This window comes from Indicator indicator, chromosome 40 (assembly GCF_027791375.1).
Source record: "Indicator indicator isolate 239-I01 chromosome 40, UM_Iind_1.1, whole genome shotgun sequence".
Lineage (NCBI taxonomy): Eukaryota > Metazoa > Chordata > Aves > Piciformes > Indicatoridae > Indicator > Indicator indicator.
The window spans coordinates 604,727-631,097 of NC_072049.1; the positions used below are offsets into that span (position 1 = coordinate 604,727).

Sequence of the window (26,371 nt, forward strand, 5' to 3'; positions counted from 1 at the left end):
CGCCGGAGGTGCCGAACTTGTGGCTGGAGCTGTAGTGCCAGGGAGTGGTGAGGTGGGTGGCACAGGGAAGGTCAGCATCTGGTGCTCGCTGCCCTCCCCTGATCCCTTACCCCGGTTGGAGCCCACGGTGAGGGGCAAGGCAGACCTCTGGCTGACTGGGAGCACCTCACACCGCTGTGACCAGGGATCGTTTTGGTAGGTTGGTTGTGTTTTTTATCCTTTTATTTAATTTTTTTTTTAATAGACTAAGAGCAGAATATGAAAATCACCAGCCAAAGCACTTGAAAAAAAAGTTGAGATTGGTTTGTTGGTTTTTTTTTTTTTCGTTTTGTTTGTTTGTTTTGTTTCCCCAAAAAGTGTCTGTGCGTTTGCATAGGTCAGGTCTTCACGGAAGACGAGGAGAATCCAACACGTTCGACTATGTACAAAGCCGGCGCGGGGCCGGCGCCGCTGCTATGGTACAGTATAGATATATCTCTAGTCGCTCTCTGTACAGTATGTATAGATCTCTATATAGGTATGTACAGGCTGCCCGGCCACCGGGCTCCCCAGCCTGGCACTGCCCCCTTCCAGCCACCGAGCACACCGCCTGAACTGCGGGCAGGACTCCAGGGGCAGGGCTCTGTGCCGTGCGGGACGGTGTCGGCAGAAGGTGCGGTGCACGCAGCGGCACCAAGATGCATCCTGGCAGATGTGGACGCAGCCCTTGGCAGGATAGGGGGTGAGTCCCAGCCAAGAATGGCATCTGCCGTGGCCCCCAGCCCCATGGGGAGGCTCTTCGGGCAGGGGGGGAGTGGCGATGCGGAGGAGCCGGGTGGTCCCGTGGTTGGTTCCCCACTGGCTCTCATGAGGGGCAGCAGGTTAGGGGGTCCCCGCTTGGCAGAACCGTGCTGGCCGGTCCCCCACCAGTATCAGGAGCTAGGAGGCCAACAGCGTCATGAGGAAGAGTGCAGCGGCCACAGCCAGAGGCAAGTGTTCCCGCTTGGGGCTGGTGCCACTGATACTCTTCTCCAGCTTGGGCATCTCTGGGTTGAAGTTGTCTGTGGAGAAGAGCGAGAGGGTGAGGGTGGCACTAAAGCAGCCCTGACCCCCATCCCGTGGCTGGGGCCGCCCCGTGGGAGGTGGTAGCGGGGATGCGGTGCTGCGGGGCCGGGGTCTCTGCCTGACTCACCCAGGTCCTCGATCTTCACCTCTGGCCGCAGGGTGAATTGCGGCAGGGTGGGTGCCAGCTTCTCCCCGGAGTGCGACGCTGCAAGAGGGAAAGAGGACGGCGGGGTGTCACCACTCCCTGGCCACCTTGTGGCACAGCCCACACCCCGGAAGGGATGGGAGACCCAGAAGGGATGGGGAACCCACCGGCAGGCCACGCAGCCCCCCACTTGCCCACAGCCCCCGGGGAGGGCACAGAGGTACTTACTAGTGGCACAGCACACAAACACCTTCATCTTCAGGCAGGCCCGGCGGTGGTTGTGGGTTGGGGTGGCTGTAAGGCAAGAGTGGGCTGGGGTCGTTTGGGTGACCCCAGCCCCGGGCACCTGGAGGCTCAGTGGGTCCAGGCATTGTGGGGTCTGGCCCTGCCTTGGGGGTGAAGCAGCAGAACCCCCATCCTGCATCCCAAAGCTGCATCTGCTTCATCACCCTGCAGCCCCGAACTGCACCAGCACACCTCAGCACCCCAATCCTATATCAGCATCCTGTACCGCCGTCCTGGGCCATCGGGACCCCTCCAGCACCCCACGTCTGCATCAGCACCCTGAGTTTTGCACCTGTGCCAGCACTCCCACCCACATCCCCATCCTGCTCCCCCGCACCCTGATCTTTCCCTACGTCCTCACCTCACCCCTGCATCATGACCCACCCCCCCCTCACAACCCCACCCTTCCCCACACCCCCATCCCTGAGATCAGGTTGCCCACTACTGGGGGAGCCTGCAGCCATCCAGACAGGGTTCAGAGGGGGGAGTTGACATAGGAGGATCCTGAGGAGCAGAGGGAACCCAGCCGGGAGATGCGGTGTTGAGAAACCAGATGGGGCAGGGCACAGGGGACCTATCCAGGGACAGAAGGGTCTGTGGGGGGGTCCCAGCCCGGCTCCCCCACGTACAGATGTAGTAGTACTCCTGCCCTGCGCGGAACTCGTAGCCCAGCGAGAAGGCGCTGTAGCGCTGGAACTTCTCCGAGAACTTGATGGGGCTGTGCGGTGCGTGGGGCCGGTTGCACTCCCAGCGCTTGAATCCCTGGCTGGTGTTGCAGGTCCGGTATCCCTCCGCGTTCACCATGTAGAGCACGTACTGCTCCAGCCGGTGCTCGGGCACCGAAGTGTTGTAGTGCGGGCAGTAGATGTCCAGGTAGTCGTTGACGTTCACCTGCACCGTGTAGCCCTCCCGACGCAGACTGCAAGCGAAGGAAGCAGGCACAGAGGGTCAGGGACACTCTCTGCACCTTCCCAAACGTCGTTTCCCTCTTTAAAAGGGAGACAGAGCCTGCAGAGACGACCCCGGAGGTATCTCCCTGCTCAATCTCCATCTGGACCCACCCCGACACACTGGGACCCCTGTGCGACCTCAAGCCCCATGGACCTGCAGTGCAGCATCACTATCTCGGCTGGCACAGGCCAGCCCGGGGCCAGATGCTGTGGGTACCGAGCCACACGCACGGGTGGGACACCTGTAAGACACCTGTAAGAGCCCGAGTGCACGACACCCATGCTGCTGGATCCTGCCATGAACCTGCCGTCAGAGCCTTGAGGAGGGGACAGACACAGACAGACAGACAGAGCAACCTGGCCACAAGACTGATGGGCACAAGAGTCCCGCAGTCCCTGAGTGTGCAGGGAGGGAAACGGGGCCCCAGCATTCCCCAGCTCCAGCAGCCTAAAGCCGACCCACAGCGGTTTGCCCACCGTGGCCCCAGCCCTGCCACGCGTCAGCGCTCAGAGAAAGGATTTCTCACCCAGCTCTGGCTAATCCCGTTAGTTCGTTAATGCCGTAAAGGTTGGCCCTGGGGGAGCCTCATTTACATTGATTAGGAGCAGCAATCCCCTCAGATCCACTCAGGAGAGGCTCCGCTGGCTCCTAATCCGCGCCCGATGGAAATCCCGGCCGCGGTAATCCTCGCTGCCGAGCTGACCCCACTGCTCCTGCCAATTAATTACGAGCCAGCGCTGCCAAGCATCGGCTTTGCACCGAGCTAACGTGGCAGCGCCCACCCTGACCGGACCTCACTCCTGTGTGCCCCCCCCTCTTCCCTCCCCAAATACCGCTGCCTTGGGGGTCCTTCACCTGGCTCCCCCAAGATGTGGATGCAGCACCCTGGCTGGGTTCACCCAGGGTGGATTGCTCCATCTTGGGGTCCCTTTCCTCACCTTGTCAGGGCAAATCTGGGCTCAGGAGTCCCTGACCCAGCACTCTGGAAGTACCCCCTCCCCCTCGCCCCGATGCCCTGCCCGGGGTGGAGTTGGCTTCCTAGGTCTCCCTGGCAGGGCTGGGCAGGCAGTGGGCAGGACAACGGGTGCAGACACCCCACCCTGCACAACCGCCCCTGGCACTGTTTGGGGAGCCCTGGCACCGTGCCAGGGCCCGTGGTACCCCAGTACACATCAGGCTCCAAGAGAGAGAACTGAAGGAGCACTCAGTGTCTGCTGGGAAAGGGGGACCCCAGCAGCGCTGCCTCTCCACTCGGACTTGCTGCTGTGGCCAGTGGGGGCTGTGGAGGGCCTACAGCAAACATCGTCACCCGTGGGGCAAGGAGCACAGCCCCACATGGCACCTCCCTTGATGCGCAGCCGCTATTCCCTGGCCCATCCCAGCGCCCGCTGGCCACCGGGCAGCTCCCTCCACCAGCAAGGTGCTGAGGCAGCCACCCTTGCTCCGCGGGGCGCCGGGACCTTTCATCTTCCTCCTTTGATGTGGTTGGGAGAAGGGGGAGAAAAAAAAAAAAAAAAAAAGCTTATTATTAAAGAAATGGCCCCGAGGAGAAAATTGCAATTAACTCCGTGCGGGACGCAGGGCTGAGACGCCAGCGTGCCCCGAGCCAGCTGCCCCAAAGCAGGGTGGGTGCTGGCAGCTGGTGCCTGCCATGGCCAGGTTGTGGCTGTGCCAAGGGGAGTGAGGGACTAGGGGAAGCACATTCCCCAGGATCGGCCCCGGGTTTCTGCATTGGCCGGGAGTGACACCCGGCCCCTGCTTCTGCCATGCTAAGGGAAACCCTGTCCTGAGGTGCCAGGGAGCTGTAACTCCCCATTCGCCCTGTGGCACCTATCACTGAGGCACATGCACCCTCTCGGGACCCCACACTGGTGCTCATTAAGGAGTGTGGCTCCTGATAAACAGCCTCACTAACGACCTCTGCCCCACACGGCACCAAGGTGTCCCCCTTGGGCTGGGGCACACCAGCACCAGGGGAGTCCAGGTAGTGTGATGGGCTCCCCACGGGCACCGCTGGTGGGAGGGGCTGGAGAACAGCCCCAAGTGGGTAGAGCCACGGTGCCACCATGGCCCAGGGCACATCCAGGAGCCTTTGGTAGCAACCTCAGCCATAACACCACTGTGTCCTGGCCACGCTTGGCTCCTGCACCGTGGCTGCCAGTCCCACGGGTGCAGAGCAGCACCCCACACAGCTGCATGTCCCCAAATCCCAGCAGCGCTGATGTTGTCACTGGAGTGCCCTGGGCTCTGTTTGTGGCACCACCTGGCAGGGCAGGGCAGGCAGAGCCGAGTGCCCGGCCCAGCCCTAGCCCCATCCAGGGAACCCACGGGCCCCTTCTCAGGCGGGAGGTTGGGAACAGGCACGCAGAGTGAGGGTCTCAGCCGCTTTTGTCACTGACACACACTCTTGGGTGGGAAAGGGCTGCCCAGTCCCTATCAGCTCCCACAACTGTCAGAAAACCTCAGCGACAGGTGACATGGGTCAGGACAGACCCTCCAGCCGTGGTGCAGCCGGTGGGGCACGGCAGGCTCGGGCAGTGCCCGAAGGGTTAAGTGCAGGAGCAGAACGGGCAGCATCACTTCTGCACGACTGCATTTTTAGAGCAGGGCTTTGAAAAGCAGTGGTACCTTCCAGCAGCCTGTCGGCTCTGGGCAGATGGATGTCCCCCTGGCAGAACTGTCCCAAGCATAGGCTGGGCTCCGTGCCCACCGTCCCCGCACCGGCGGGACCTCGACTACCTGGCAAGCCGCAGCCGCTGGTGAGCTGGGCGGCTGTTCCGCTCCCATCTGCTGTGATAAATCTGGGCTGAGCGCCGCACGCTCGCTCAGGCACTGCTCGGGAGCGCCTGGTGCACTGCAGCACGCCCCGGCAGCAGCCCAGACCCCCGCCTAGACCCTCGGGCTGCGGGGAATTGTCCCCACGTAAAGGCTTGAAGAGTGGCATAGCTGGAGCTGAGCTCAGCATCCATCCCACGTTGGCAGCGCCATCAGTGAGGACAGGAGCAGTGAGAAGGAGTCCCCCCGGTGCGGTTGATGGCATGGCGCCCCCCAGCACCGGGTGCCAGGGTGGACACCACCCTCCAGCACAGCCGGATCCTTTGTTTGGCTCAGGCAGCTTCGCCCTTTCGGCACATCCGGGGCCATCGATCAAGCCAAGGGAACAAAAAAAGTGCCACGGATTCACGCGCTCCCTTTCCAGTCACCCCACGAGAGGTGAAGGCGTTAGGGATCGCCACGGTCAGTCAGCCCCGATGGGCAGAGGGACAGACGGACAGACAGACAGCGTCCGCCTGCACCCACCGCTCACCGCTGGGGGAGAAGGGTGGCTCAGCCTGGGCACCCCCGCCCTGTGCCAACCCTCCCCACGCAGGCAACGCTGCACAGTCACGGCACCCAGACGGCCTCGCACACGCGCGCTGGCTCGGCAGACAGCGCCAGCGACGCAGCCCACGCACACGGGTGGCACAGCACGCCCCCCTCTTCCTAACCCAGCACCACCCCCCCCCCCAAACTCCTTTGGTGTGGGCACAGAAAGCATCGCCGGCACACGGTGTCCTCGGGACCACCTCCCCGCTCAGGGAACCGGAGCTCCTGGGGAGACGGGGGGGGCTGCTCCTTGGGGACACGGTGGCAGGAGAAGGCACTGTGGTGCCACGAGGCAGCACCCACCTCGATGTGGTTGGCACAGCCTTGCTCCCGGGATCCCCAGAAGAGATGCCCCCGCGCCCTCGTTCCTATCGACAGCCTGGCGATCCCTTTAATCCCCGCTAAAGCCCCGGACCTTCCCGCTTTGCTAACAAGATCAATGAGGTTTCTAATTGGGTTTTAATTAAACCATCAATCTGCAACCAGTGACTCAATTAGCAGCCCGGGCAGGAACGGGTGGCCCCGGCACTGTTGCACCCCGGGATAACCTCCGCACCCCGACGCCGTGGCCCCTTCTCCCACGGGAACCTCGTGGGCCCCGGTCACGCTGCCGGGGCTCGGTGCCGCCCAGCGCGGTGACTCACGGGGCACGGCACCCTCTGCCCTCGGGGCAGCAGCTCCCGCCAGCGCCGCAGCCAGCACCCATGGGTGACTGGGGGCTCTGTGCCGCACAGGGTCCTGTCTGGGGGCACAGCCGTGGGAGGAGGGGGTGGGCAGAGCCCCTCATCCCACCTAAGAACTTTGCAGGCAGTGAGGTTGGGTAATTAGCTGCTGAGAGATGTAATCACCACCTTCCCCAACCTGGCTGGGCAGGGAACTGCCCCTTGTGCTGCAGCACCTCCTGCTGAATGCCCCTGGGACCCACTGGGGTGGGGGCATCCCTGCTGATGCAGGTGATGCCATCCCCAGCCTCGCAGGTGCCAGATGTGATGGAAGGATCTGGCCGGGCACAGCCCCGGTGTCAGAGTCTGGCAGCCACAGAGGACCCAGGAACCCGGGCACCCACAGGCCCCCCCGGCGGGCACAGAGCAGGGCCGTGGCTCCTCTCCCGTGTGAGAGACTCCCCCAGGAGAGGCTGCTCCATGCGAGGGCTCTCGAGAGCCTGCTCCAGCTCTGGTTGCCTGAAACACAAAGTCAGCCAGATAAAAGCTGTCGTAGAGTGTGGTGGCAGCACCGGTGGCTGGGGAGGGACCTCAGGGGATGCTGGGCACTCCCTGCACACAGGTGGGCTCTGACATGCCTGCCTCAGCCAGGCACCAGCTTCTCAGTTGCTCCCATCTCACAGCCACTCTGCTCTGCCCTCTCCACAGCACCCCGGGCACCCTGAGGCCTCAGGCACCAGCACTGCCAGTCCCCACACTGGAGCCAGGGATGCAGTGTGTGACCTGTGTGTGTCACTCCAACCTGTTCTGGGGGGCTCCCAGGGGCCAGGGTGGCATCAGCCATGTCAGACCCATGCATGGGGAAAAAATGCTATCCCCACCTTGGCATCCAGAACACCCTGCGGGAAGATGGCATTCTGCATGCATTGGCACACTGGGACCCGAGCTGGGGACACCTGTAGGAGCCCCTGGCCACAAACCATGGGGCCCACAGGGGGGCATCCTCCCCTCCTGAATGCCAGCACTAGGTGGCCACCGTCGACCTTCGTCCTGTGCCACCAAGCCTGTTCCCGGCAAGTCTTGGGCGTGGAGGGAAAGGACCAGCCGGAGATTGTCCTATGCCCCCGGGGCTCGCCGGCTACCACCAGTGGAGCTGATGGGACAGGCAGGAAGCGCAGCCGGACCAACCCGGCCGAGCAGGAGCAGGCACCTCCGCTGCTCTGAGCCTCTGACCTCACCTCCACTCTTCCCCTGGGCTTTGCCATCAGCACCTTCAACGTGCTGCAGGAGGGGTGTCCTGCTCAATCCGTGGCCCTCTTGCCCTCCCCCAACACCACCAGCCGTCCACCGTGGTGACTTGAGGAGCATTGCCACGTTCCCAAAAGCCACCACCAGACCCACACTCCCCAAAGCAATTCCAAGACCCTAGGTGCTGTGGTTGGGCTCCGCAGGGCAGCCCTTCACCCTCTCCTCCTTCACCAGGGTGCCCAGGGCGATACAATAAATTTCTGGGGGTGCCTGTCGCAGACCCCCCCAGGAGCAGCCCCTAGCTGAGCCCTCCAGCATCCCACCCCTCCCCGGAGAGCCCCAGGGGGGGCCGCGCAGGGCTTGTTTATTGCTCTGATTGCAGCGGGGTTGCTGGGATTTGCAGGCTGCGGCCCAGGGAGCCCTAATTCCCCCCATAATTTATCTAATCCAGACACTTTGCCGCGCGACTATAATTGCGGCCGAGCTGCCGCACTGCCTAACAATAAATATCGGCTCCGGGAGTCCCTGGGACACGTCTCTGCCGCAGCCGCCCCCACCGTGCGCCGCCCGTGCCCTGAGCTGGACGCTCGGAGCCGCGCCAGAGACGCGTGCGCAGCGGGCACGGGCGTCTGGCTGCGACACCCCCCCCCCAGCTTGGGCACGGTGGGCACATGGCTGGCACCCCCTCCACCCAGTCCCTGGGGGGGGAGTCGGAAGGGGAGGTGTCGAGGCAGTGCCAGGCCGTGGTACACGGTTGCGAGTGATACGGTGAGGGAGAGGTTGCCCCTTGCTGGTGGTGGCACTTTGGTTGTGACGGGGCAAGGGTGGGGGCACTGGAGCTGCCCTCCTACCTCCCCACCTCGAGGTCCTGGCAATGTCACAGCGTGGGGGGCGAGGCTGGTAGATGAGAGGGGGTGCACTTGGAGGAAGAGGGTGCAGGAGGGGTGCCGAAGCACAGCGGGGTGAGCCAAGCGCCTCACCATTGTGCTGCGCCTCGGCACGTCGCACACACGCACGATTTATGGGGCCCAAGCTTCCGCCTGGCGACACAAAACCAATGGGAGGGGAGGGGGCCGGTGGGGGGACGACGACTGCAGGGGACACTGCTCCCTGGCAAAGGGGTGCAGGGCGGGGGGAATCGGGGGAGCCCCCACGCCGGTGGGTAGCGGGGGATGCTCCGTCTGGGCTCACGTCCTCGCCACACCCCTGTGCGCTCGCCCCGGCGACGGAAGAGGAGCTGGGCGCTTGCAGCAGGCGCAGCTCCCCGAGCCCCACAGAGGGGTCCCTGGACCCTGCGTGGACTCGCAGCCTCAGGGGGGAGCCCAGCCCAGCCGTGCCCATCGTCACCCCAAAACCTGTGCAGTGCCCGCTGCCCTCTGGCGCAGCTGTGCAAATCCCTGGTGTGGATGTCATGCCCCTCACGCCACCGGACAGCCCCAAGGCGGGCGAGGGCAGGGCGCAGCCCCCGGAACAGACATGAGGGAGGTGTCGGGGGACCAGGGCCACCGACCGCCCGAGCTCCCGGTGGCCATGGGCGCGACGGCAGTTTCCACACCTCTACTCGTAATCCCCGCTTCGCCCCCACAACCCCTACGGGAGCTCTCGGACCCGCCGTCCTCGGCTGCTGCCCCGGAGCTGGCACCGCTGCCAGCCCGAGAGGCGGGGGGGCGGCGGGCACCCGTCGCCCCCCCCACCCCGCGCCGCGCCGCCCGTGCCGCTCCCGCTCCCAGACAGGCGGCGGGCGCGTCTGGCGGCGGGGTCGCCGCAGCGAGACCACCTGCCCTGGCCGGTACCTCGGAAAGGCGGTGGGACACCAGCCGTGCCCTTCCCGTGGCACACGGTGCCCACCGTGGAGCGGGTCAGCGTAGATGAGGAGAGAAGAGGATTGTTTCCCGACCCACCTGCGCCCGCACCGGGAGCCGCCGAGCGCAGCCCCATCGACCCCGCCAGTTCCCGTGCCCCGCCCGGCAGTGCAGCCCCGGGTACCTGCGCCGGTCGGGTCCAAACCTAGCCCCGACTCCGACTCCGCGGGCAGGGCGAGACGGGGGCAGCGGCACCTACACCGCGGGGGTCCGGCGGCCCCGCCCGCAGGGGGGCGCCGCGCGGACACCGGCACCCGGGGGTCCCGCAGTCCCGGCGCGCGCGCCCCCGGCCCGGTGTCGGCCCCCCCGCCCCCATCGCCACTGCTGCGCGCATCCTTCAGCGTGATCCCCGGCGCGTCCCCGCCTCGTCCTTTCCTGCGGCTCCCCCCGCCCGGTCCCGGGGACATCACCCCCCGCCAAACACACACCCTCCTCCCGGTGCCGGTATCGGTGCCGGTACCGGCGGCCCCACACTCACTGCAGGTTGGAGCTGTTCCAATGCACGGCGTGGCGGTTGCCCAGGACCCCCGGCGGTCCCCGGCCCGGCAGCAGCAGCAGCAGCGGGAGCAGGGGCAGGAGCGCAGCCATCCTGCCGCCGCCGCGGAGCCCGCCGCGATCCCGATGAATGGAGAACCGAGCCCGGAGCCGCCCGCGCCCCGCGCCCCCGGCGCCCAGCTCCGCCCAGCGCGCGCCCGCTGCCGCCGCCGCCGCGCCCCCGCGCGCACTCCCGACACCGCCCCGGGCCCGCCTGCACCGGCACTGGCATCGGCACCGTGGAGAAGGGTCGTGCCGGGACTGGGCTTGAGGGTCTCCAAGGGTGGCAGCAGTGGGGTCGAGTCCCACAAGGACCAGGTGCCACCGGGGTGCCCCCGGGACCCCCATGAGTGGGGGCACCAGGGTCATGTCTTACTGACATTGGGATCTCTGTGTGCGGGAACGCTGGGGCTCGACGAGCTGTGAGTGAGGGCTCAGGGCCCCTCAGGGTCCTTGTGACCCCAGGGCAAGTCACAGTGGGGTTTGGCCACCCTGGAAACCGGTGGGAGCTGGTGGGAGGGAGGCCACCGTGCCAGGGCAGCCTGGGTGCTGGAGGGCCATAACCACTGTTCCAGGCTCTCCCACCTGCCCTCTCCTGCCCCAGGATCCTGCACGAAGCTGAGCATCCACCCATGGGGCTGCTCACTCACCCCCTGCCTCATTTCAAGGGTCCATGGGGCAGAGATGCCCAGGCAGCTGGCAGTTGCTGTGGGGGTGGTGGGTGCTCCTCAGGTGCCAGTCCCCACCAACCATGTGGGAAGGGATTGAGCTGGGTGCCAGCTCCAGCCACCCATCCTCATCAAGATCCCTTAGCAACTACCATGTGGCACCGCCCGGCGTTCCCCATGTACCAGGTGATCCCTGCCCCGGCACACGTGTGCAACACACGGGCACGCTCATGCCAGTGCCAAGCATGGAGCTGCCAGGCGGGAGCGCGCCCGAGCACATGCACACACCTCGGGCACCGACCCGGCAAGTCTCTGCTCTGGCAGCGTCGGCTTTGCACATGACCCCGGAGATTTGGCAGCCCCAGGAGCTTACAGATGGAAGTGGGAGGCCACGGAAAGTGTGGCCGGGCTGGCAGGGCCGGCCCCGGCTGCTGCCCGAGTCGGCCCCGGCTGCTGCCCGAGTCGGCCCCAGCTGCTGCCCGTCCCGCTGGAATGCTGAAGGTGGTGCAAGAGGGATGGGGTGGTGCGATGCCAAACGCTATGACCCTCGGTGCCCTCCTGTCACCACAGCAGTTCCCAGGCCTGGGAAGGTGTAACCCCAAGGCTTGGGGTATCTGCTCCCCAATACCCAATGCTGGGAGGGTTTTCTCCCTGCCCAAAGCTGCCAGGGAAGCTGCTGGCAAGTGTGGAGCAGCTGTGCTTTCAGGGCTTTTTCTTCAGGCTCCCCATTGCCCTTTTAGATGCATGGATGATGCCCCAGCCCATGCAGGGGATAAGGATGGTGGTGGCCCCCATCAAGTCCTTTCTTAGCACTGTGGAATGTCAGTGATGCCCATGGAAGGGTTGTGCCCTAGCACCCCCTGCCCCCATCCACACTGGCAGCACCGGGGGCCCAAGCCCTCGCCGGAGCCCTGCTGGGAAGGGGGAGGGGGCTGGCGAAAGGACCCGGAGGACCAAAAAAAGCCTCAATTAATTATTCATCCAGAGAAGTGAAGTGGAGAAAACACAACACGTGGAAAAGGGCTCTGGCTGGCCTGGGAAGGGGGGTAGGCAGGCACAGGGTGGGTGCTGGGAGGCAGGAGGGGCTTCAGGGGCTGAGGCACCAGGGTGCCAGGGCATGCTGGTGGTGGTGGCAGCAACTCCCTCCCAGTGTGCCCTGGGGCTGGGGCATCCCGAGGGGTGGGTTTGCACCTCTGGAAGGGCCCAGCAGCACCGCGCTGCCACCATGGAAACGCTTTGGCTCAGCAAACCCATGGCAACAAAACACCTCCACATGGAAACCCCCAGCTCATGGCAACGCACACGCTGCCACCAGCACCTGCACGCTGCTCTGCTCACTGTGGGGACCCCCACACTGGGGCACCCCAACGTGGGGGCCCACAGTGGAATGCACCCACGGGGGAACGGAGGGACCCAGGTGGCCAAAAACACCCTGAGCATTGCTGTGTGCACCCACATGTGGGTGCCAGCACCCAACAAACATCACCTCTGGGGCTTCAGGGTGGACCCCGGCTGTGGCAGCTGGCACATGCAGGGTTTGGGATGGGTTTTGCAGGCCACAGCAGGAGGTGGTGTCTGTGGTGGGAGTGGCCACCTGGGTAGCTTTGCTCCCAGGAGGGCATGAGAGGCCTCAAGCACTCCAGGAGAGCCTGGGCATGAGGCAACCCTGGTTCCTCCCCATTTCTGTAGCCCCTCATCTCCTCCACCCCCGAGCCTGGCACGCTGAGGGCCAGCAGGTTTCTGATTTGAAAGCAGAGGGGACCAGAGCACAGCCCCCCACTCGCTGCCTGGAGTGGGCAGCTACGAGCAGCAGCCATGCTGGCTGCCATGCCCAAAGCGAGGTGGGGCAGAGGGGTCCATGCCAGCTGCGTGTGCCTGGCAGGGCAGGGGACCCGCTTTGCCCTCCCTGGTTAATATTTAACCGCGGCTTCCTGTGACAGCATGTCGCAACCGCAGAGCAGAGCCGGCATTCAATAAATCATCGCGCCGGGCTGGGAGCCGGGGCAAAGGGGGGAGGAACGGGGAGGGGGCCAGCGGCAGAGCAGCGCCCAGCCGAGCGAGAGGGGGAGCCGATAAATAATTCATTAAATAAATAAACATGGCGAGAGAGCTGGGAGGGAGGCAGGAGTGTAACCAAGAAAGGGCTCGGTGAAAACGTGGGCATTAAATATTCACCAGCCACACCTACACGGCCCCAAAGGTGCTGAGCTCAGGGCTCCTGACCCGCCGGTGGGAGCCAGGTGCTGGCACGTCTCCAGCCGGGCATGGCGAGAACATGCCAATGACACACGGAGGGGGTGGCCAGGGCCGCAAGGAGATGGCATTCGGGTCGAGGAGCAGGTAGCCAGCGCTGCCGGCACGTCACACAGAGCAGAAGAGACCCCGGCTGCTGCCAGCTCCTCCCGGCAGCACTTGGCCTCACGAATCGGGCAGCCCCACGCAGCCCTGCTTGGGTGCCTGGGGCACGCTGCTGCCCCTGCCCGGGGGGCGCGCCTGGCCGGCACGCCCGGAGCAGGATCCCCTCACGCCCACGGGCTCGCAGCCACTCTGCTCCTTGCTGCCCCTTTCCACTTTTATCCCTCTGTCGGTCTTTAAATTTGAATGAAGGCCTCACGGATGGTCGCACCGTGTCAGCATCTCCGAGAGCATCAGCCAAGCACCGCCCGGGTGAGGGTGTGGGGTGCTGAGACACCCCCCCCCCCCAACATCTGAGGAGAGAGGGGACTCCCAGCCTTGGAAGCATCCCACGGACCTCCTGGGGCTGCTTTGGCTCTGGGTTTGGAGCCGTGGCAGCACGATCCAGGGTTGGGATGTGACACAGGGGAGGTGAGCGGGGGGGGCAGTGCCACCAGCCACCAGCCCACCTCGGTAGTGAGCCACAGGTCCAGGCAGTGCCACCAGCCACCAGCTCATCTCGACAGTGAGGCACAGGTCCAGGCAGTGCCACCAGCTAACCTCCACAGTGAGCCACAGGCCCGGGCAGTGGCCTCACGCTGTGAGGGGGCTGAAGGTGAACTCGGCGACTCCGACTGCTATGGGGGCGATTGGTTAATTAGCACCTGAATGGCTTGAGTTAATTGATGCGGAGCTTGATGGCACAGGATCACAGAGGAGGGTTAATTGCCAGCACAAAGCTGGCCACCAGCAGCCGGGCCACGGCCGCGAGCGGGTGGCTGCCCCGGCTGGCACTGGCGGTACAGAAAGGGTTGTCGGAGAAAACCAGCTTCCTTGTGGAGCTGCCGGATGAAGCCGTGCGTGGCTCTTGGCCCCGACGCCTGCCAGCCCCGGGCTGGCCTCACGGTGCTGGGCTTGCTCCTGCTGCCCACTAGGGAGGAAGCCGCAGGGTCCCTGCCCTGGGCGCCAGGCGCCTGCTTGACGGAAGCTTGGCTCCGGCAGGCTCTGCTGTGCCAAACACCACCAGCCCTGGTGTGGGCAGCCAGAGGTGCCGGGTGGGAGGTGCTGCCAGCCAGCTCCTCGTAGTTCCCACGGTCCATCAGCTGTGCTCCCTGCATGCCACCCCAGCTTGTGGCCGTGCTGCTAGTGGGTGATCCCGTGTGGAAACATGTCACCATGCTGTGAGGCACCCACACACATGCCAGTCTCACCTTGGACCACCCTGCAGTACCACGAGAACTGGACTGGGCTGCCAGGTTGGTGCCAGGGTCCTGGTTGCCCCCTCTGCTGCATGCTGCATGCCGGCAGCCCACGCACCGGCGGCAGAGGCTACCTGGCAGGAAGCGCCTGAGTCAGCAGCTGGCACTGGGTGACTCAGCCAGCTCTGCTCCGCTCCTCTCCTCTCCTCCCGCGTGGCAAAGCTCCCTCCTGGCCTCAAGATCACTCCAATATCATCTCCCAGCAGCAGCCCCGGCCTCGCTGGCCCCAGCACGGCCCCTCCTGCTCCAGCACGGCCACGGCGAGGATGTGCCGTAGGCGTGAGGGTTGTGCCGGAAGGGAGTCGTTCGACGTGGGCAGGGCGAGCATGGCAGGGGCTGGCACCCAGCCCCGCTGCAGCATGGCAGCCACAGCTCCCTGGGGAAGGGACAAGGACATGGAGCTGCAGCTGCAGCTGCCAGCCTAAGCCCTTGGCTCCCCACTGACTTCATCCCTGTCTACCCTGGAGCCTGGTGGTCTGCTCACCCCAGCTATGCTGCCCTGCTGTCCCCTGCACGGTGGTCGGGGGTTGCAGAGGCTGCAGCAGGCACTGTCTGGGGCACAGGCTACAGCCTGCTGGCCCCCAGTACCTGTCAGACCTGGGCATGCATCAACAGCAGTGGGCAGAGCAGTGATGGAGAGCCAAGAATGGGGCTGATGGCATCTGCATCTGGGCCACGAGGAGCCATCAGCACCTTGCCCCGAGCCCACAGGAGCAACCACAGGAGCACCCAAGCACGCAGCAGGCATGGGGATATCACATGCCAGCTCCCCCAAGGTGCCCACAGCCCAGACTTGCCCTCACCAGAGCCCTGTTAGGGCCTTGCAGCATCCCCAGGGATCACCCTAGTGCCATCTGCTCTCCCCTAATGATGCCTGTGGCTAGGTCAGACCAGCTCAGCTACTGATGCCCATGCCCAGGGCGCCACATGCAGCCCGAGGGTGAGCACCCAGGGTGTGCACAGGAACAGGTGTGCCAGGGCTGTCGTTGTGTGCCAGGGCTGTTGGTGTGTGCCAGGGCTGTTGGTGTGTACCAGGGCTCCCCAGTGTGTCACCATGCTAGCAGCTGTGTGCACAGTGCCATGACCCTGGCATGTTTGGGCACAGGGTGGTTCTATGGGGGTGTCAGGAGAGGTGTGAGGGGCAATGGAGATCTTAGGACTGGGCAGGGAGCTGAGCAGGTGGAACCCAGCACCCGTGCTGGTATGAGATGGCAGTGCTGGAGCCTGCCCCAGGGCCGGTGGCAGATCTCTGTGGTGCCCGTTCCTGATGCCTAAATGATGTTAATCTGGCCAAGGGGCCACCGGGACCAGCCAGGAGTGCTGGCAGAGGTGGCAGGGGGTGGGCACACGGCAGGATACCAGGCTGGGAGTGATGAGGATATGTCCATGCTGTGACCTATGCTCCTTGCAGGTGAGAATGCCAAGGGAACTGCAACCCGTCGGTGCCAAGCAAGGGCTCAGGATTGGGCATAGGGGTCTAGAGGAACCTCGAGTTGGCACCACCAGTGTGGGGCTGCTCCAGTTCTTCCCCAGGGATGTGCAGCCACCTCTGGCATTGCCCACCCACCCTTGGGCTCAGCCCATCCCTGTCTCACCCTGGGCTGGAGCCACGGTGGTGGATGACCCCCGCCTCTCACGAGTGGGCTTGGGGAGAGGGGCCAAGAGCGCACAGTGACCGTGCTCCTCTGTGCCCTTGGTGCCAGGCAGAATTGCAGGGAAGCAAACGAGCTAATAAATTGGGGAGGCAGCGGGGGGAGGGACTGGGGGCTCAGGATGAAGCACGCAGGAGCAGGAGATTTCAGGGCCTGAAATATTCATCAGGTTTGATGCGGTGCCGCTGCCAGGCCGGCCGTGAGTGATGGCACAGGGTGGGTTTAATAATGCAAAGGCTCAGAGGAGGGCCGGGGGCGAGGGGTGTGGGCAGCCGTGGCTCACAGCTTGCCCTGCAGGGACCGCAGTGAACGCAGGGCACCCTCTGCAGGGTGCAGCCACACCAGCCCCCTGCTGCCGGCCGGGCGGTGGCCGTGGTTCTGGATGCCCAGCAGGGGACAGAGCAGGTAGCGGTGGCACCACCTGGGCACAGCCTGGTGCAGTTGGGGGGACTGATGTGCCCCACTCCTCAGCATCCACCACCCAAAGGGGTGGCAGGGGATCCTGGGCAGGTGCATTGCCCCTGTAGCCTGGCAGCAGATGCCTGCTTGCCCTGTCTGGGCTAGGTAGGGGCGTGGGTCCCATGCCCAGCTGCAAGTATGCTGTGGTGCCCCCTGTGTGGGTGTTGTGCTGCAGCTGCTTTGTCCTCTCGAGCTAAATAATTCAGAGCATCGATCTGCTCCTGCTGCGCCCACTTCTGGCCACGGGCTGGCCACTGACCGGCCGTGCCACACTCCTGCCAACCCCCAGCATCTGCCTGGCCCTGGCCCTTGCCCTGTCCTCAGGCTGGCACCAACAGGGACGTCAGAGACAGCAGGGACCCGAGAGTTTGCCTGTGGTGGATCTGGGCACACCAGCCCCTTCCCCACTGAAGACACATGGTGCCCAGCATGGGGCTCTTGTGTGGCTAACAAGGTCTCTGCCAGGGAAGCTTGTTAGCAGCCTGGTGATCAAAGCAGCACAGGACAGTGGGCACAGAGGCAGTGCAGGGCTCCTAGGCTGGGGCCCCTGGCATGAGGAAGGCCCCCCTGCCAGCTTCACCCCAGGGACTTACCTTCATGCTGTGCCTGGGCATCACACCTGCCGTTCCAGCCCTTGATGCCAGGGCCCCTCCATCCCTGGCAGCATCCTACCAGACAGACACAAGCCTGGAGGGGCACAAATGGGTGGCAAGGGCTGTGCTCACAGGATACCCAGCCTGTCCCCGGGGATCCAGAAAGAGTCTCAGCACAGGGCACAGTAAAGGCAGTGCCAGCATCATGGACCCTTAGTATGCAGCAGGTGCAGACAGCCCTGAGAGCTGGCAGCTGAGCTGTGCTGCTGCTGCAAGGGCAGCTCCTGCCCATCCCAGAGCTGGCACCGCAGGATTATTGTCCATCAGGATTACAGCGGACTTGGAGCGGGCAGCCCTGCAAAGATGCCGCTGGCACCCTGGCAGTCACAAGGGCAGGGATGGAAGCAGGCAGGGATGGACAGACACTCAACACACCCCAGGTGTGCAAAACCTAACAGTGCCCAGGCTGACGAGCGCACACCCCATGCTCCCAGTGCCATCCCTGCTGTACCAGCTGCTGCCCTGGCACCAGGCCAGCGGCGATTGGCGGCGGTGACCTCTGCTGCGACCTGGCGCTGGGACTCGGCCAACAGAGCTGCAGCTGTGCCCCTAGCACCCAGCCCTAGCCCTGCAGGACGCTGGCAGGATCTGATGCCCCTTGCACGCTTGTGTGGTACCACGCCGGTGCGAGCTGGCACGCCTGGTGCCCACAGTCCTCATTGCTATGGCAGGTGCGGGCTCGGTGCATGCCGCTCCGGCTAATTAGCGGCGGGGGCCGGCTCCCTCCCAAGCCCCTGCTGAGTGTTTTGCTAAATGATAACCTTGACGACGCACATCAGCAGGCAGCTGCTGGGAACCAGCTTGCTCCGGCCCTGCGCACCCAGCGCTCAGCGCCAGCGCAGTGCTGCAGAGCTGCCCGGCTGAGGTGGCACCCCGCTAGGGTGCCATCCCGCTGGAGTAGCACCCCGCTAGGGTAGCATCCCGCTGGGGTGGCATCCCACCGTGTGCATGCCCCCCCGTGATGGGGGAGCAGGGCCGAGGCAGGTGATGGGCTCCGTGGTGTGGCACCGATGTGCCAAAGGAGGCAGTGGGCAGTGCCTGCTGTGCTGTGCACCGTGCCCGGCGCCCGTCTCATGCAGCGCTGTGCTCCTCGGGGCTCTGCACACGTGTGCCCTCGGCTGGCATGTCCCCTCGGCATGGCGAGCCGGTGGCCCCGTTTCCATGGTGACACGGAGCCATTTCCTATCTCCAGGATGCTCTCGGCAGTTCTTGGGTGGGGGTTGCAGCCGCTGCCCTGCGCCCATGGGAGATGGGTAAGGATGGGCTCCAGTGCCAGGGGGGCAGCCGTGATCCTCCCATCCAGTTGTCCGGGGGGGACCCGTGTCCCACCCGGTGTGCCCTGGAATGGCCACAGAACTCAAGCTCACTCCCAGCCCAGGGTGGTGAGGGGTGTCAGGGTGTGCCAAGGCTCCTGTTCCAGCATGGCTGTGGGTGGGGGAACCCTGGCAGCATAGACGGAGGGAGAAGCCAGCGCCAGGAGCTTTCTTGCACACTGCTGGGCACACCAGAAAGCTGGGGGCCAAGTCCCCAGGATTGTCCCAGTGCCAGGGTGCACCCACGGTGCCCAGCTCAACAGTGAGCTGGGACAATGTGCTGGGCACAGCCAGGTCAGGCCATCGGCTCAGCTCCCACCCTGCCGCTGTGCCTCCCGGGTTGTCGGCAGGGTCGGCTGCCCCTTTCCCCCCTCCTCATCTCAGGGCTGCCTCTTACCATTCCACACCATTTTCTGTTCCTGCCGATAAATTTTTCTTTCGCCCTTTCCGAGGCTTTAACTCCCACCCGCCCGCAGCACCCAGGGTTGCCTTTGTGGGGCACGGCCCCACTGGCTGAGGCCACCGGGGCACCCCCACCCCCTCACCCCGCGCCCCCCCATCCTTCCCCAGCGGGACCTGGATCTCTCGGCAAGCTGTGCAGCTCGGTTGGTGTGGGTGGCAGCGGGGAGCCGGGAGTGGGGGCTGGCAGTGGGGTTGAGGGGGGGAGCCCCCGAGGTGGGGAGACTGCGAGACAGAAGGGACGGGGCTAATGGAGCCGATTCCTTTAATAGATTCAATTTCTGCCGCGGCTGGCTGCGGGGCGCGGAGCCATCAATTCGATTCAGGGGCCGGGGAATCTGATTTGGAGCGGCCGTGCCATCAATTAGCTTTTATTGATGGCATTGCTCATTGGAAGTCGATGGGATTTGAAGCCGGCAGCGGCTCCCGCATACCAAGCAACCCCCGTTCAAGGACAGGGCCCCCTGCTACTCTTGGAACTGCCACCCATCCCTGGGGCTCCACAGGGACCGCCCCCCCCCCAGCCTCACCTGGGAAAGCCTTGTGGGGAGTGTAGGATTTAGGCAGCAAGGTGGGTAACACCCCAGAATCCCTGCGTGGGGGTCCTGCTGGTCACAGTCACCACAGAATCACTACATAGGGGTCTGCAAAGCACAGCCCCCCCAGAATCCCTGCATGGGAGTCCTGCAGGTCACAGCCATCCAAGAGTCCCTACATAGGGTCGGCAGAGCACAGCCCCCCCCAGAATCCCTGCGGAGGGGGTGCTGCAGGTCACAGCCATCCAAGAGTCCCTACATAGGGTCTGCAGAGTACAGCCCCCCAGCATCCCTGTGTGGGGGTCCTGCTGGTCACAGCTGCCACAGAATCCCTACATAGAGGTTTGCAGTGCACAGCCCCCCGGAATCCCTATGTGGGGGTCCTGCTGGTCACAGCCTCCAAGTATCCCTGCATGGGGGTCCTGCAGGGCAGCATCACCCCTGACACCCCTGCATGGGGGCTCCTTTTCGGGGATGTCCCCAGCCAATGTCTCCAGATGGGGGTCCCTTGGGACATGGTCGCCCCCAGGACCTTGCACGACATCCCTTTGGCATTCCTCCCCCTGCAAACGGCATCGTGCTCACCTGGGTGGGGGTCCCACACGGCACAGCCTCCCCAGCATCCTCACAATAATGGGAGGAGGGGCGCCCAGGACATGTCCCCCCACACACACCAGGCAGCCTCTGGGTCCCTTTGCGGCCCCCACGGTGGGGCCAGGTCCCACTGCCCACCATGGTGTGGGGTGCCCCTGCTCGTGAGAAGAGGGGGTGCGGGGTGCAGCGGGGGAAGGGCAGACAGCAGCACGGGGGGAGGGGCGCGGTCGATGCTTTTTGCTCAGCCTCTTGCCAAGCAGCTTCTCCCGAGAAGCCATAAAACCTGTCTGACGTGCCCAGCACCACTGCGGCAGGCGGCCGGCAACGCCTGGGAGGGGAGGGGGCTGTGGGGGCTTGGTTGCTGCTAGCCCCACGGGGAACTCGGCCCCAGCTGGGCCCCCCCCCCCGAGGAGGGCAGTGAGGAGCGGGGCTGCACCCTGGGGCAGGGGGGGGACAAACAAACCTCCCACAGCCCTCCTGCCCAGCTGGCGAGCCTGGGGCAGGCTGCTGCAGCTCTGCCCCACGGCTGTGACCCCAGCAGGGACCCGATTGTGCCATGGGATTGGCCCTGGCAGCAACCTGGGCACCGCACTGGCAAGAGGGTGAAACCCCAGCTGTGCCCCCTGCACCCCACCCCCTCACAATACTTCGTGGTGCATCCTCAGGGGGTATGCAGCAGGGTGGAGCATCGCTGCCCCACGGGCAGCCCAAGGGCAGTGAGAAAGGGACCACGGTGCCCAGCTGGGGGCTCTGGGTGAGCGACCCACCCCCCACCACCACCACTGGCCCATCCCAGGCGCCAGCGGCCGGCCCTGGGTCTTGCTGTCAGGTGCTAATTGCGGGCAGCTCGGCTGTAATTAAAGCTCTCCCTGTGACATGAGCTGAGGTCTCAGTATCAAATCGCTGCAATTAAACCCCCCCCGGCCTTAAAGGTTGGGAAGAGAAGCACAGGAACCCCTGGTGGGGGGGCGACCACCCCAGCCTGTACCCCAGCATCTCTGCAGGGAAGGGGACTGGGGGTAGGTGAGCAAGGGCAGGAGGGGACTTGGGGGCAGGTGAGCACTGGCAGGAGAGGACTGGGGGCGGGTGGGCACAGGCAGGAGGGAACTGGGGGTGGGTGGGCACCGGCAGGAGGGGGAGCGGTGGCAGCGCGAGGCCAGGGGTGGGGGCTGCACAGCCCAAGGGCGCAGTGATCTTGCAAACACTGTATTGCTCGGCTCAGTCACTACCAGGGGTTAAAACCAAACCGTCGGAGCGTCTTCCCAGAAGACAGATCGGTGTGTCCTCGCCGGAGGACAAGGCAGCGGAGGGGCCAGGCGCCTGCCTCCATCCGGCAGCCCTGCTCCAGGGCCTGGGGCGGGGGGTGGGGGGGAGGTCCCCGGCCCCCTGGGGTGGGGATTCCATGGGGGAAGGCACTAGATGAGGCGATAGCCCTGGGGCAGCGCAGGCGTCTGCTGAGCTGTGGGGTGCCCAGTGCCAGGGCAGGGCAGCCAGCGGGACCCATGCGTGGTGAAGCCAGAGGGAAGCGAGGTCCCTGAGAGGGAGAGAGCCCCATCAGGGGATGATGCGGCACGGCAAGGGGGACCAGCCCCTAGAAGCACCGCGCACCCCGGAGCCCCTCAGTTCCCCCCCTCACCTTCCAGCCCAGAGCTCCTGGCCCCAGCTCAGCTTTGTAGAGGTCTGATGGGTGCGTCATGGCCCGAGGCTGCCCCACAGGCTTCTGGCAGGGGGACGGCAGTGGACAAAGAGTCTGGAAGTGGGCAGCAGGGCAGAGGAGTCTACCTCCCTGCCGTGGGCAACGCCGAGGGTCAGATCCAGAGCAGGGCCAGGAGCATGAGTGCCAGGCACGGGGTGTGGAGCTGCAGTGGGGCCACGATGCCCCGGGCGGGCACTGCATCTGCCAGGGCAGGAGCAGAGGTCAGGATGAGCCAGGTCCTGGGCTTCCTCCCAATCCCCCTGCCCACCCCATACTCACCCTCTGACCCCCCACGCCCGTGGGGCTGCGAATTGGGAACCTCTGTCGCCGCCTCCGGTGCTGAAACAAACCCCGACAGTGTCAGCGACCAGTTCCTCCGGGGCACACGATGTCGCCCCCGAGGCCCCAGGGCTCCCAGCGGGAACCGAGTGGCCCCAATAGCAGGGGATGGGGAGTCCCAGACCCTCGGGGCACAGCCACCCCCGAGATGGACTCACTCGTGCCTCTGCAGCAGACGGAGACGCGCAGCTTCAGGCAGCGCCCGGCGCTCTCGGGGCTGGGGACAGCTGAGCAGATGCGGAACTCATCAGCGGCTTCCCCCCGCCACGGACCCCCGACGGCCGGGATCCCCCCCTCCCGCGACGGCCGGGCGGGACCAGCGCCGGGCCTGGGGCTCCCCCTCCCGGCGGGCTGTGGGGTCGGCACCGCCCACGTCCGCACCCCGGGGCACCCAGACCCCCCCGACCATTCCCCGTGCACCCCAATCCTTGTTGCATCCGGATCCCCGGGTGCAGCCGGACCCTCTCCTTCCCTCCCCCACCACGCACCTCAACCGTCCCGACCCCAAATGCACCCAGACCACCCTGCTCACCCCAACTCTGGTTGCATGGAGAGAGCCCCAATGCAGCTGGACACTCCCAAACACCCCAACCCCAGCTGCACCCAGATTCTCAGCGCACCCCAACCCCTTCATGCACCCCAATACTCCTTCATGTACCCCAATCCCTGTGTGCACCCAAATCCTCCCTCCCAGGCACCTCCACGCTGGCTGCATCCACACCTCCCAGTTCACCCCAACCTCAGCTCCATCCAGAGCCCTGCTGGGGCTGGACCCTTCCCTACACCCTCATCCCAGCTGTGCCCAGATCCTCGCTGCACCCTCCCATGTGCCCCAAACATGGTTCCCGGTGGGACCCGCCCCCAGCTGACCCTGCCCCGGGGAGGGACTCACAGTAGTAGTAGTAGGTCTCCCCCGGCTGGAACTCGAAGCCCAGCGGGAAGGGGGTGAAGCGTTGGATCTTCTCCGAGAAGCGGATGGGCCCGAAGGGTGCCCAGGGCCGGTTGCACTCCCAGCGCTTGAAGGCACCTGGGGTCTCGTAGCAGCCTCTGTAGCCCTCCTGGTCCACCATGAAGAGGGTGAAGGTCTCTACCCGGCTGGCGGGCACGGTGCCCTCGTAGTGCGGGCAGTAGATGTCCAGGTAGTCATTGATGGCCACCTGGATGGCGTAGTCGTCCCGAAGGAACCTGCCGGGCAGGGCAAGCTGGAGAGCTGGCACCACCACGAGTGCTGCTGTGCCCCCCAGGAGGGACACCTCCCCTCCCCCCCCCCGCCCCTCTGCTGCCCTGCGCTAGGGCAGAGCCAAGCTGTTGCCAAAACAGCTGCCAGGCTCCCACCCGCTCCACACCAGGAAGCATCAGCGCGGATTAGCTGCAGACCGCTGGAGCTGAATGAGCTCTGCTGCTGTGGCCGGGAGGGGGTCCGAGCAACACCGGCCGGGGCACAAAGCCCCTCGACCCCAGGCGCCCTCCTCACCGCCCTGGCGCTGATTGGCATCGACACCCCTGTGGGGGCACTTCCTGCACGCTGCCTCCTGCGCCGGCACACGCTGGCAGGGGGGCGGCTGGTGAGGGCAGGGGGCACAGGGAAGCTCTGCTGGCCATGGAGGCAGGGGGAGGGGGCCCAAGCCTGGGGACCTGCAAGGGCAGGGAATGGAGTCAGCTCGTGGCTGTGTCGAGAGTGCAGCTAGGCCGGGGTGGAGCTGGCACCTCTGTGGGCACACACGTGTGCGAACACACACATGTGCAAACACACAAATCCGTGTACAAGCACACACATGTGCAAACACACACAGAGGCAAACACACATACATATGCAAACACACAAACTCGTGTCCAAGCACACACACGTGTACAAACATACACACACATGTGCAAACACACACACGTGATGACACACTTGTGTGCAAACACACTGATGTGCAAAGACATACATGTGCAAACACACACACAAGGGCAAACACATACAGCTGTGCATACACATACGTGCAAACACACACATGTGCAAACACACAACTGCGTGTGCACGTGTGCAAACACACATACATGCAAATACAGACACGTGCAGATACACACACATGTGCACACACGTGTGCAAACACATACATGTGCAAATGCATACTCGTGCAAACACACACACGTGGAAATGCACACAGGTATGCACATGCTTGGTCCTGCCAACCCAAGCCAGGTGGTGCAGCAGGAGCCCTGCTCCCCCTCTCCAGCCCTGGCAGGGCAGCGACCTCCGCCCTGTGCCCACGTCTGCCAACCGGCCGGATCCTGCCACAACCTGGGCACATACCAGCCTGGCAGCGCCCTGGCCTTGCTGGCAGTGTTGGGCAGGGCTGGGACTGCCAAGCTAGCGCCTGGCTTGGCAGGGTCACCCTGGCCTGCTGGGGAAGGGGCTGGTGTTAAGACCTTGGCCGGTTCCAGCCCCATCCTCCTGCCCTGATGTGGGCACAGGCCCCGCGCACCACATGCCGAGTCCTGGCAGCTGTGACAGAGGCTGCTGTGTTCCTCCTGGTGCCAGCAGCTCGATAAGCCAGGAGGGGCTCAGGGCCCAACTGCCCCCCGCCCAGGCTGGGGGCTCTCTGAGAACAGGACCAGGCACAGGCTCCTGCTGACTCAGCGCATCCCACTGGGCAACGCTGGCCAGGGCGAGCCCGGGCACAGCTAAGAGCTGCCAGGGACGAGGGCCCTGTCTTGACCCCTCAGAGGGCAGAATGCAGCCCTCCCTTTCCGGGGCACCCATGGGTGGTGGCTTCCCATGGTTCTCATCCACAGGTCCCCACTCCCACGGGACGTAAGGCAGCGCTGGTGCCCCCAGCCTGCCACAGTGTGCCCACCTGTCCCAGTTCTGGGCTGTGGGCCCAGGGCATGAGACCCTTGAGGGAGAGCAGAGATCTCAGACCCTCAGCACAGTGCCCCCCAAACCTGTGCCCCGCTCCCACCAGACCCTGAGCTGCCCAGAGTTAGGAAATACCTAAAATGGAGGAGGCCAGGAAGGGGGACTGGGGCCAGCCCCCAAACCACTGATGATTGGCAGAGCCTGTGGGCAGCAGCCCTGGCCAGACAGGGGCTGAGCTGTGCCCAGTGGTCATTACCAGTGGGGCATCTGCCTTGGGGACCAGCAACCCAGGCAGTGCCACTCTCCAGCTTGATGCCACCCGAAGAGACCTAGGCTTGGTGCTCCAGGGCTGCCCACCAGCTCCAAACCCAGCAAGGGTGCCCGGGGCTTGATGCCACCTGAGGATGCTGAGGACACCGACACTCAGAGCAGGTTGGTATCATCGGGGACTTGGCACCATTGGGAGTGCCCAGTGGCTTGGTACCTCCTAAAGCGTGGTGCCGCTGGGGCTGCCCACCTGCACAGTACCACTCAGGACTCAGGACCAGAAAGCTCATGGTGGCTTGGTACACTGGAGGATGCCCGGTGGATTGGTACCACTGGAGGATGCCCAGTGGCTTGTTACTGCCCAGGGCTCAGCACCACTGGCTTGGTACCCTCTGGGGCTCAGTGCAAGTGGAGATGCCCAGTGGCTTGGTATCCCCCAGGGCATGGTGCCACTGGAGATGCCCAGTGCTTGGTATCCCCTGAGGCTTGGTGGTGCTGGGGATGCCCAGTGGCTTGGTACCCTCTGGGGCTTGGTGCCACTAGGGATGCCCAGTGGCTCAGCACTGCTCAGTGCTCTGCACCATCAGACTTCACCAGCTCGGGAACGCCCAGGGGTGCTTGGTGGCTTGGTGCCACCGGGGATCCTCACCTGCTCACCGCCACCGGGGGCTCGGTGCCGCCGGGGATGCCTGCTGGCTCGGTACCACTTGGGGGTACTCACCGGCTCGGTATCCCCCAGAGGCACCCGGTGGCTCGGAACCACCGGGAGGTACTCACCGGCTCGGTATCACACGGGTGGGGGGGGCCCGGTAGCACCAGGGCTGCCCGTGGCTCGGTGCCCGCCAGCCCCGCCCCGCCCGGGAACCCACCGCCCGGCCGCCCCGCCCCGCTCCGCTCGTCCGGGCGGCGCGGGCCCGGGGCTCGGCGGGGCCCGGGGCGCACAAAGGCGGCGGGGCCGGCGGGGGAGGCTGCGGTACCTGGGGTTGCTGCTGTTCCAGTGGATGCCGTGGCGGGTTTCGCGCACCGGCGGCGGCGTCGCCCGGAGCAGCGATGCCCAGAGCAGGAGCCCGAGCAGCGGCGCGGGGCGCATGGCTCCGCCGGGGCGGGGGGCGGCGGGGGGCGGCGGCGGCGGTGGAGGCG

The 26,371-nt window shown here is 65.1% G+C and overlaps 2 protein-coding genes across 2 annotated transcripts; both read right to left on the reverse strand.

Annotated features, from left to right (window-relative positions):
- Positions 1 to 918: 918 nt before the first annotated feature.
- Positions 919 to 20,148, reverse strand: EFNA3 (ephrin A3). Its single transcript, XM_054397007.1, has 6 exons — positions 20,120 to 20,148; positions 10,042 to 10,152; positions 2,104 to 2,393; positions 1,418 to 1,483; positions 1,172 to 1,249; positions 919 to 1,040 (listed from the first exon to the last, which is right to left on the reverse strand). Exons 1-6 carry the CDS (start codon positions 20,146 to 20,148, stop codon positions 919 to 921), a joined length of 696 nt encoding a protein of 231 aa, XP_054252982.1.
- Positions 20,149 to 21,892: 1,744 nt separating this feature from the next.
- On the reverse strand, positions 21,893 to 25,521 carry LOC128978897 (ephrin-A4-like). Its single transcript, XM_054396933.1, has 6 exons — positions 25,449 to 25,521; positions 23,594 to 23,754; positions 23,012 to 23,321; positions 22,278 to 22,346; positions 22,060 to 22,119; positions 21,893 to 21,981 (listed from the first exon to the last, which is right to left on the reverse strand). Exons 1-6 carry the CDS (start codon positions 25,519 to 25,521, stop codon positions 21,893 to 21,895), a joined length of 762 nt encoding a protein of 253 aa, XP_054252908.1.
- Between the last annotated feature and the right edge of the window lie 850 nt (positions 25,522 to 26,371).

Coding starts and splice junctions, on each gene's coding strand:
- EFNA3 (XM_054397007.1), bottom strand. CDS start 20,148: ATGTCCTGGGCGCCCCTCCTCCCATTATT. Junction 2,394..10,041: donor TGGAACAGCTCCAACCTGCA/GTGAGTGTGGGG, acceptor CTTCGCTTGCAG/TCTGCGTCGGGAGGGCTACA. Junction 1,250..1,417: donor GTTTGTGTGCTGTGCCACTA/GTAAGTACCTCT, acceptor TCCCTCTTGCAG/CGTCGCACTCCGGGGAGAAG.
- LOC128978897 (XM_054396933.1), bottom strand. CDS start 25,521: ATGAGCTTTCTGGTCCTGAGTCCTGAGTGGTACTGTGCAGGTGGGCAG. Junction 22,347..23,011: donor GGAGACCTACTACTACTACT/GTGAGTCCCTCC, acceptor GCATCTGCTCAG/CTGTCCCCAGCCCCGAGAGC. Junction 21,982..22,059: donor CGGGCGTGGGGGGTCAGAGG/GTGAGTATGGGG, acceptor CTGCCCTGGCAG/ATGCAGTGCCCGCCCGGGGC.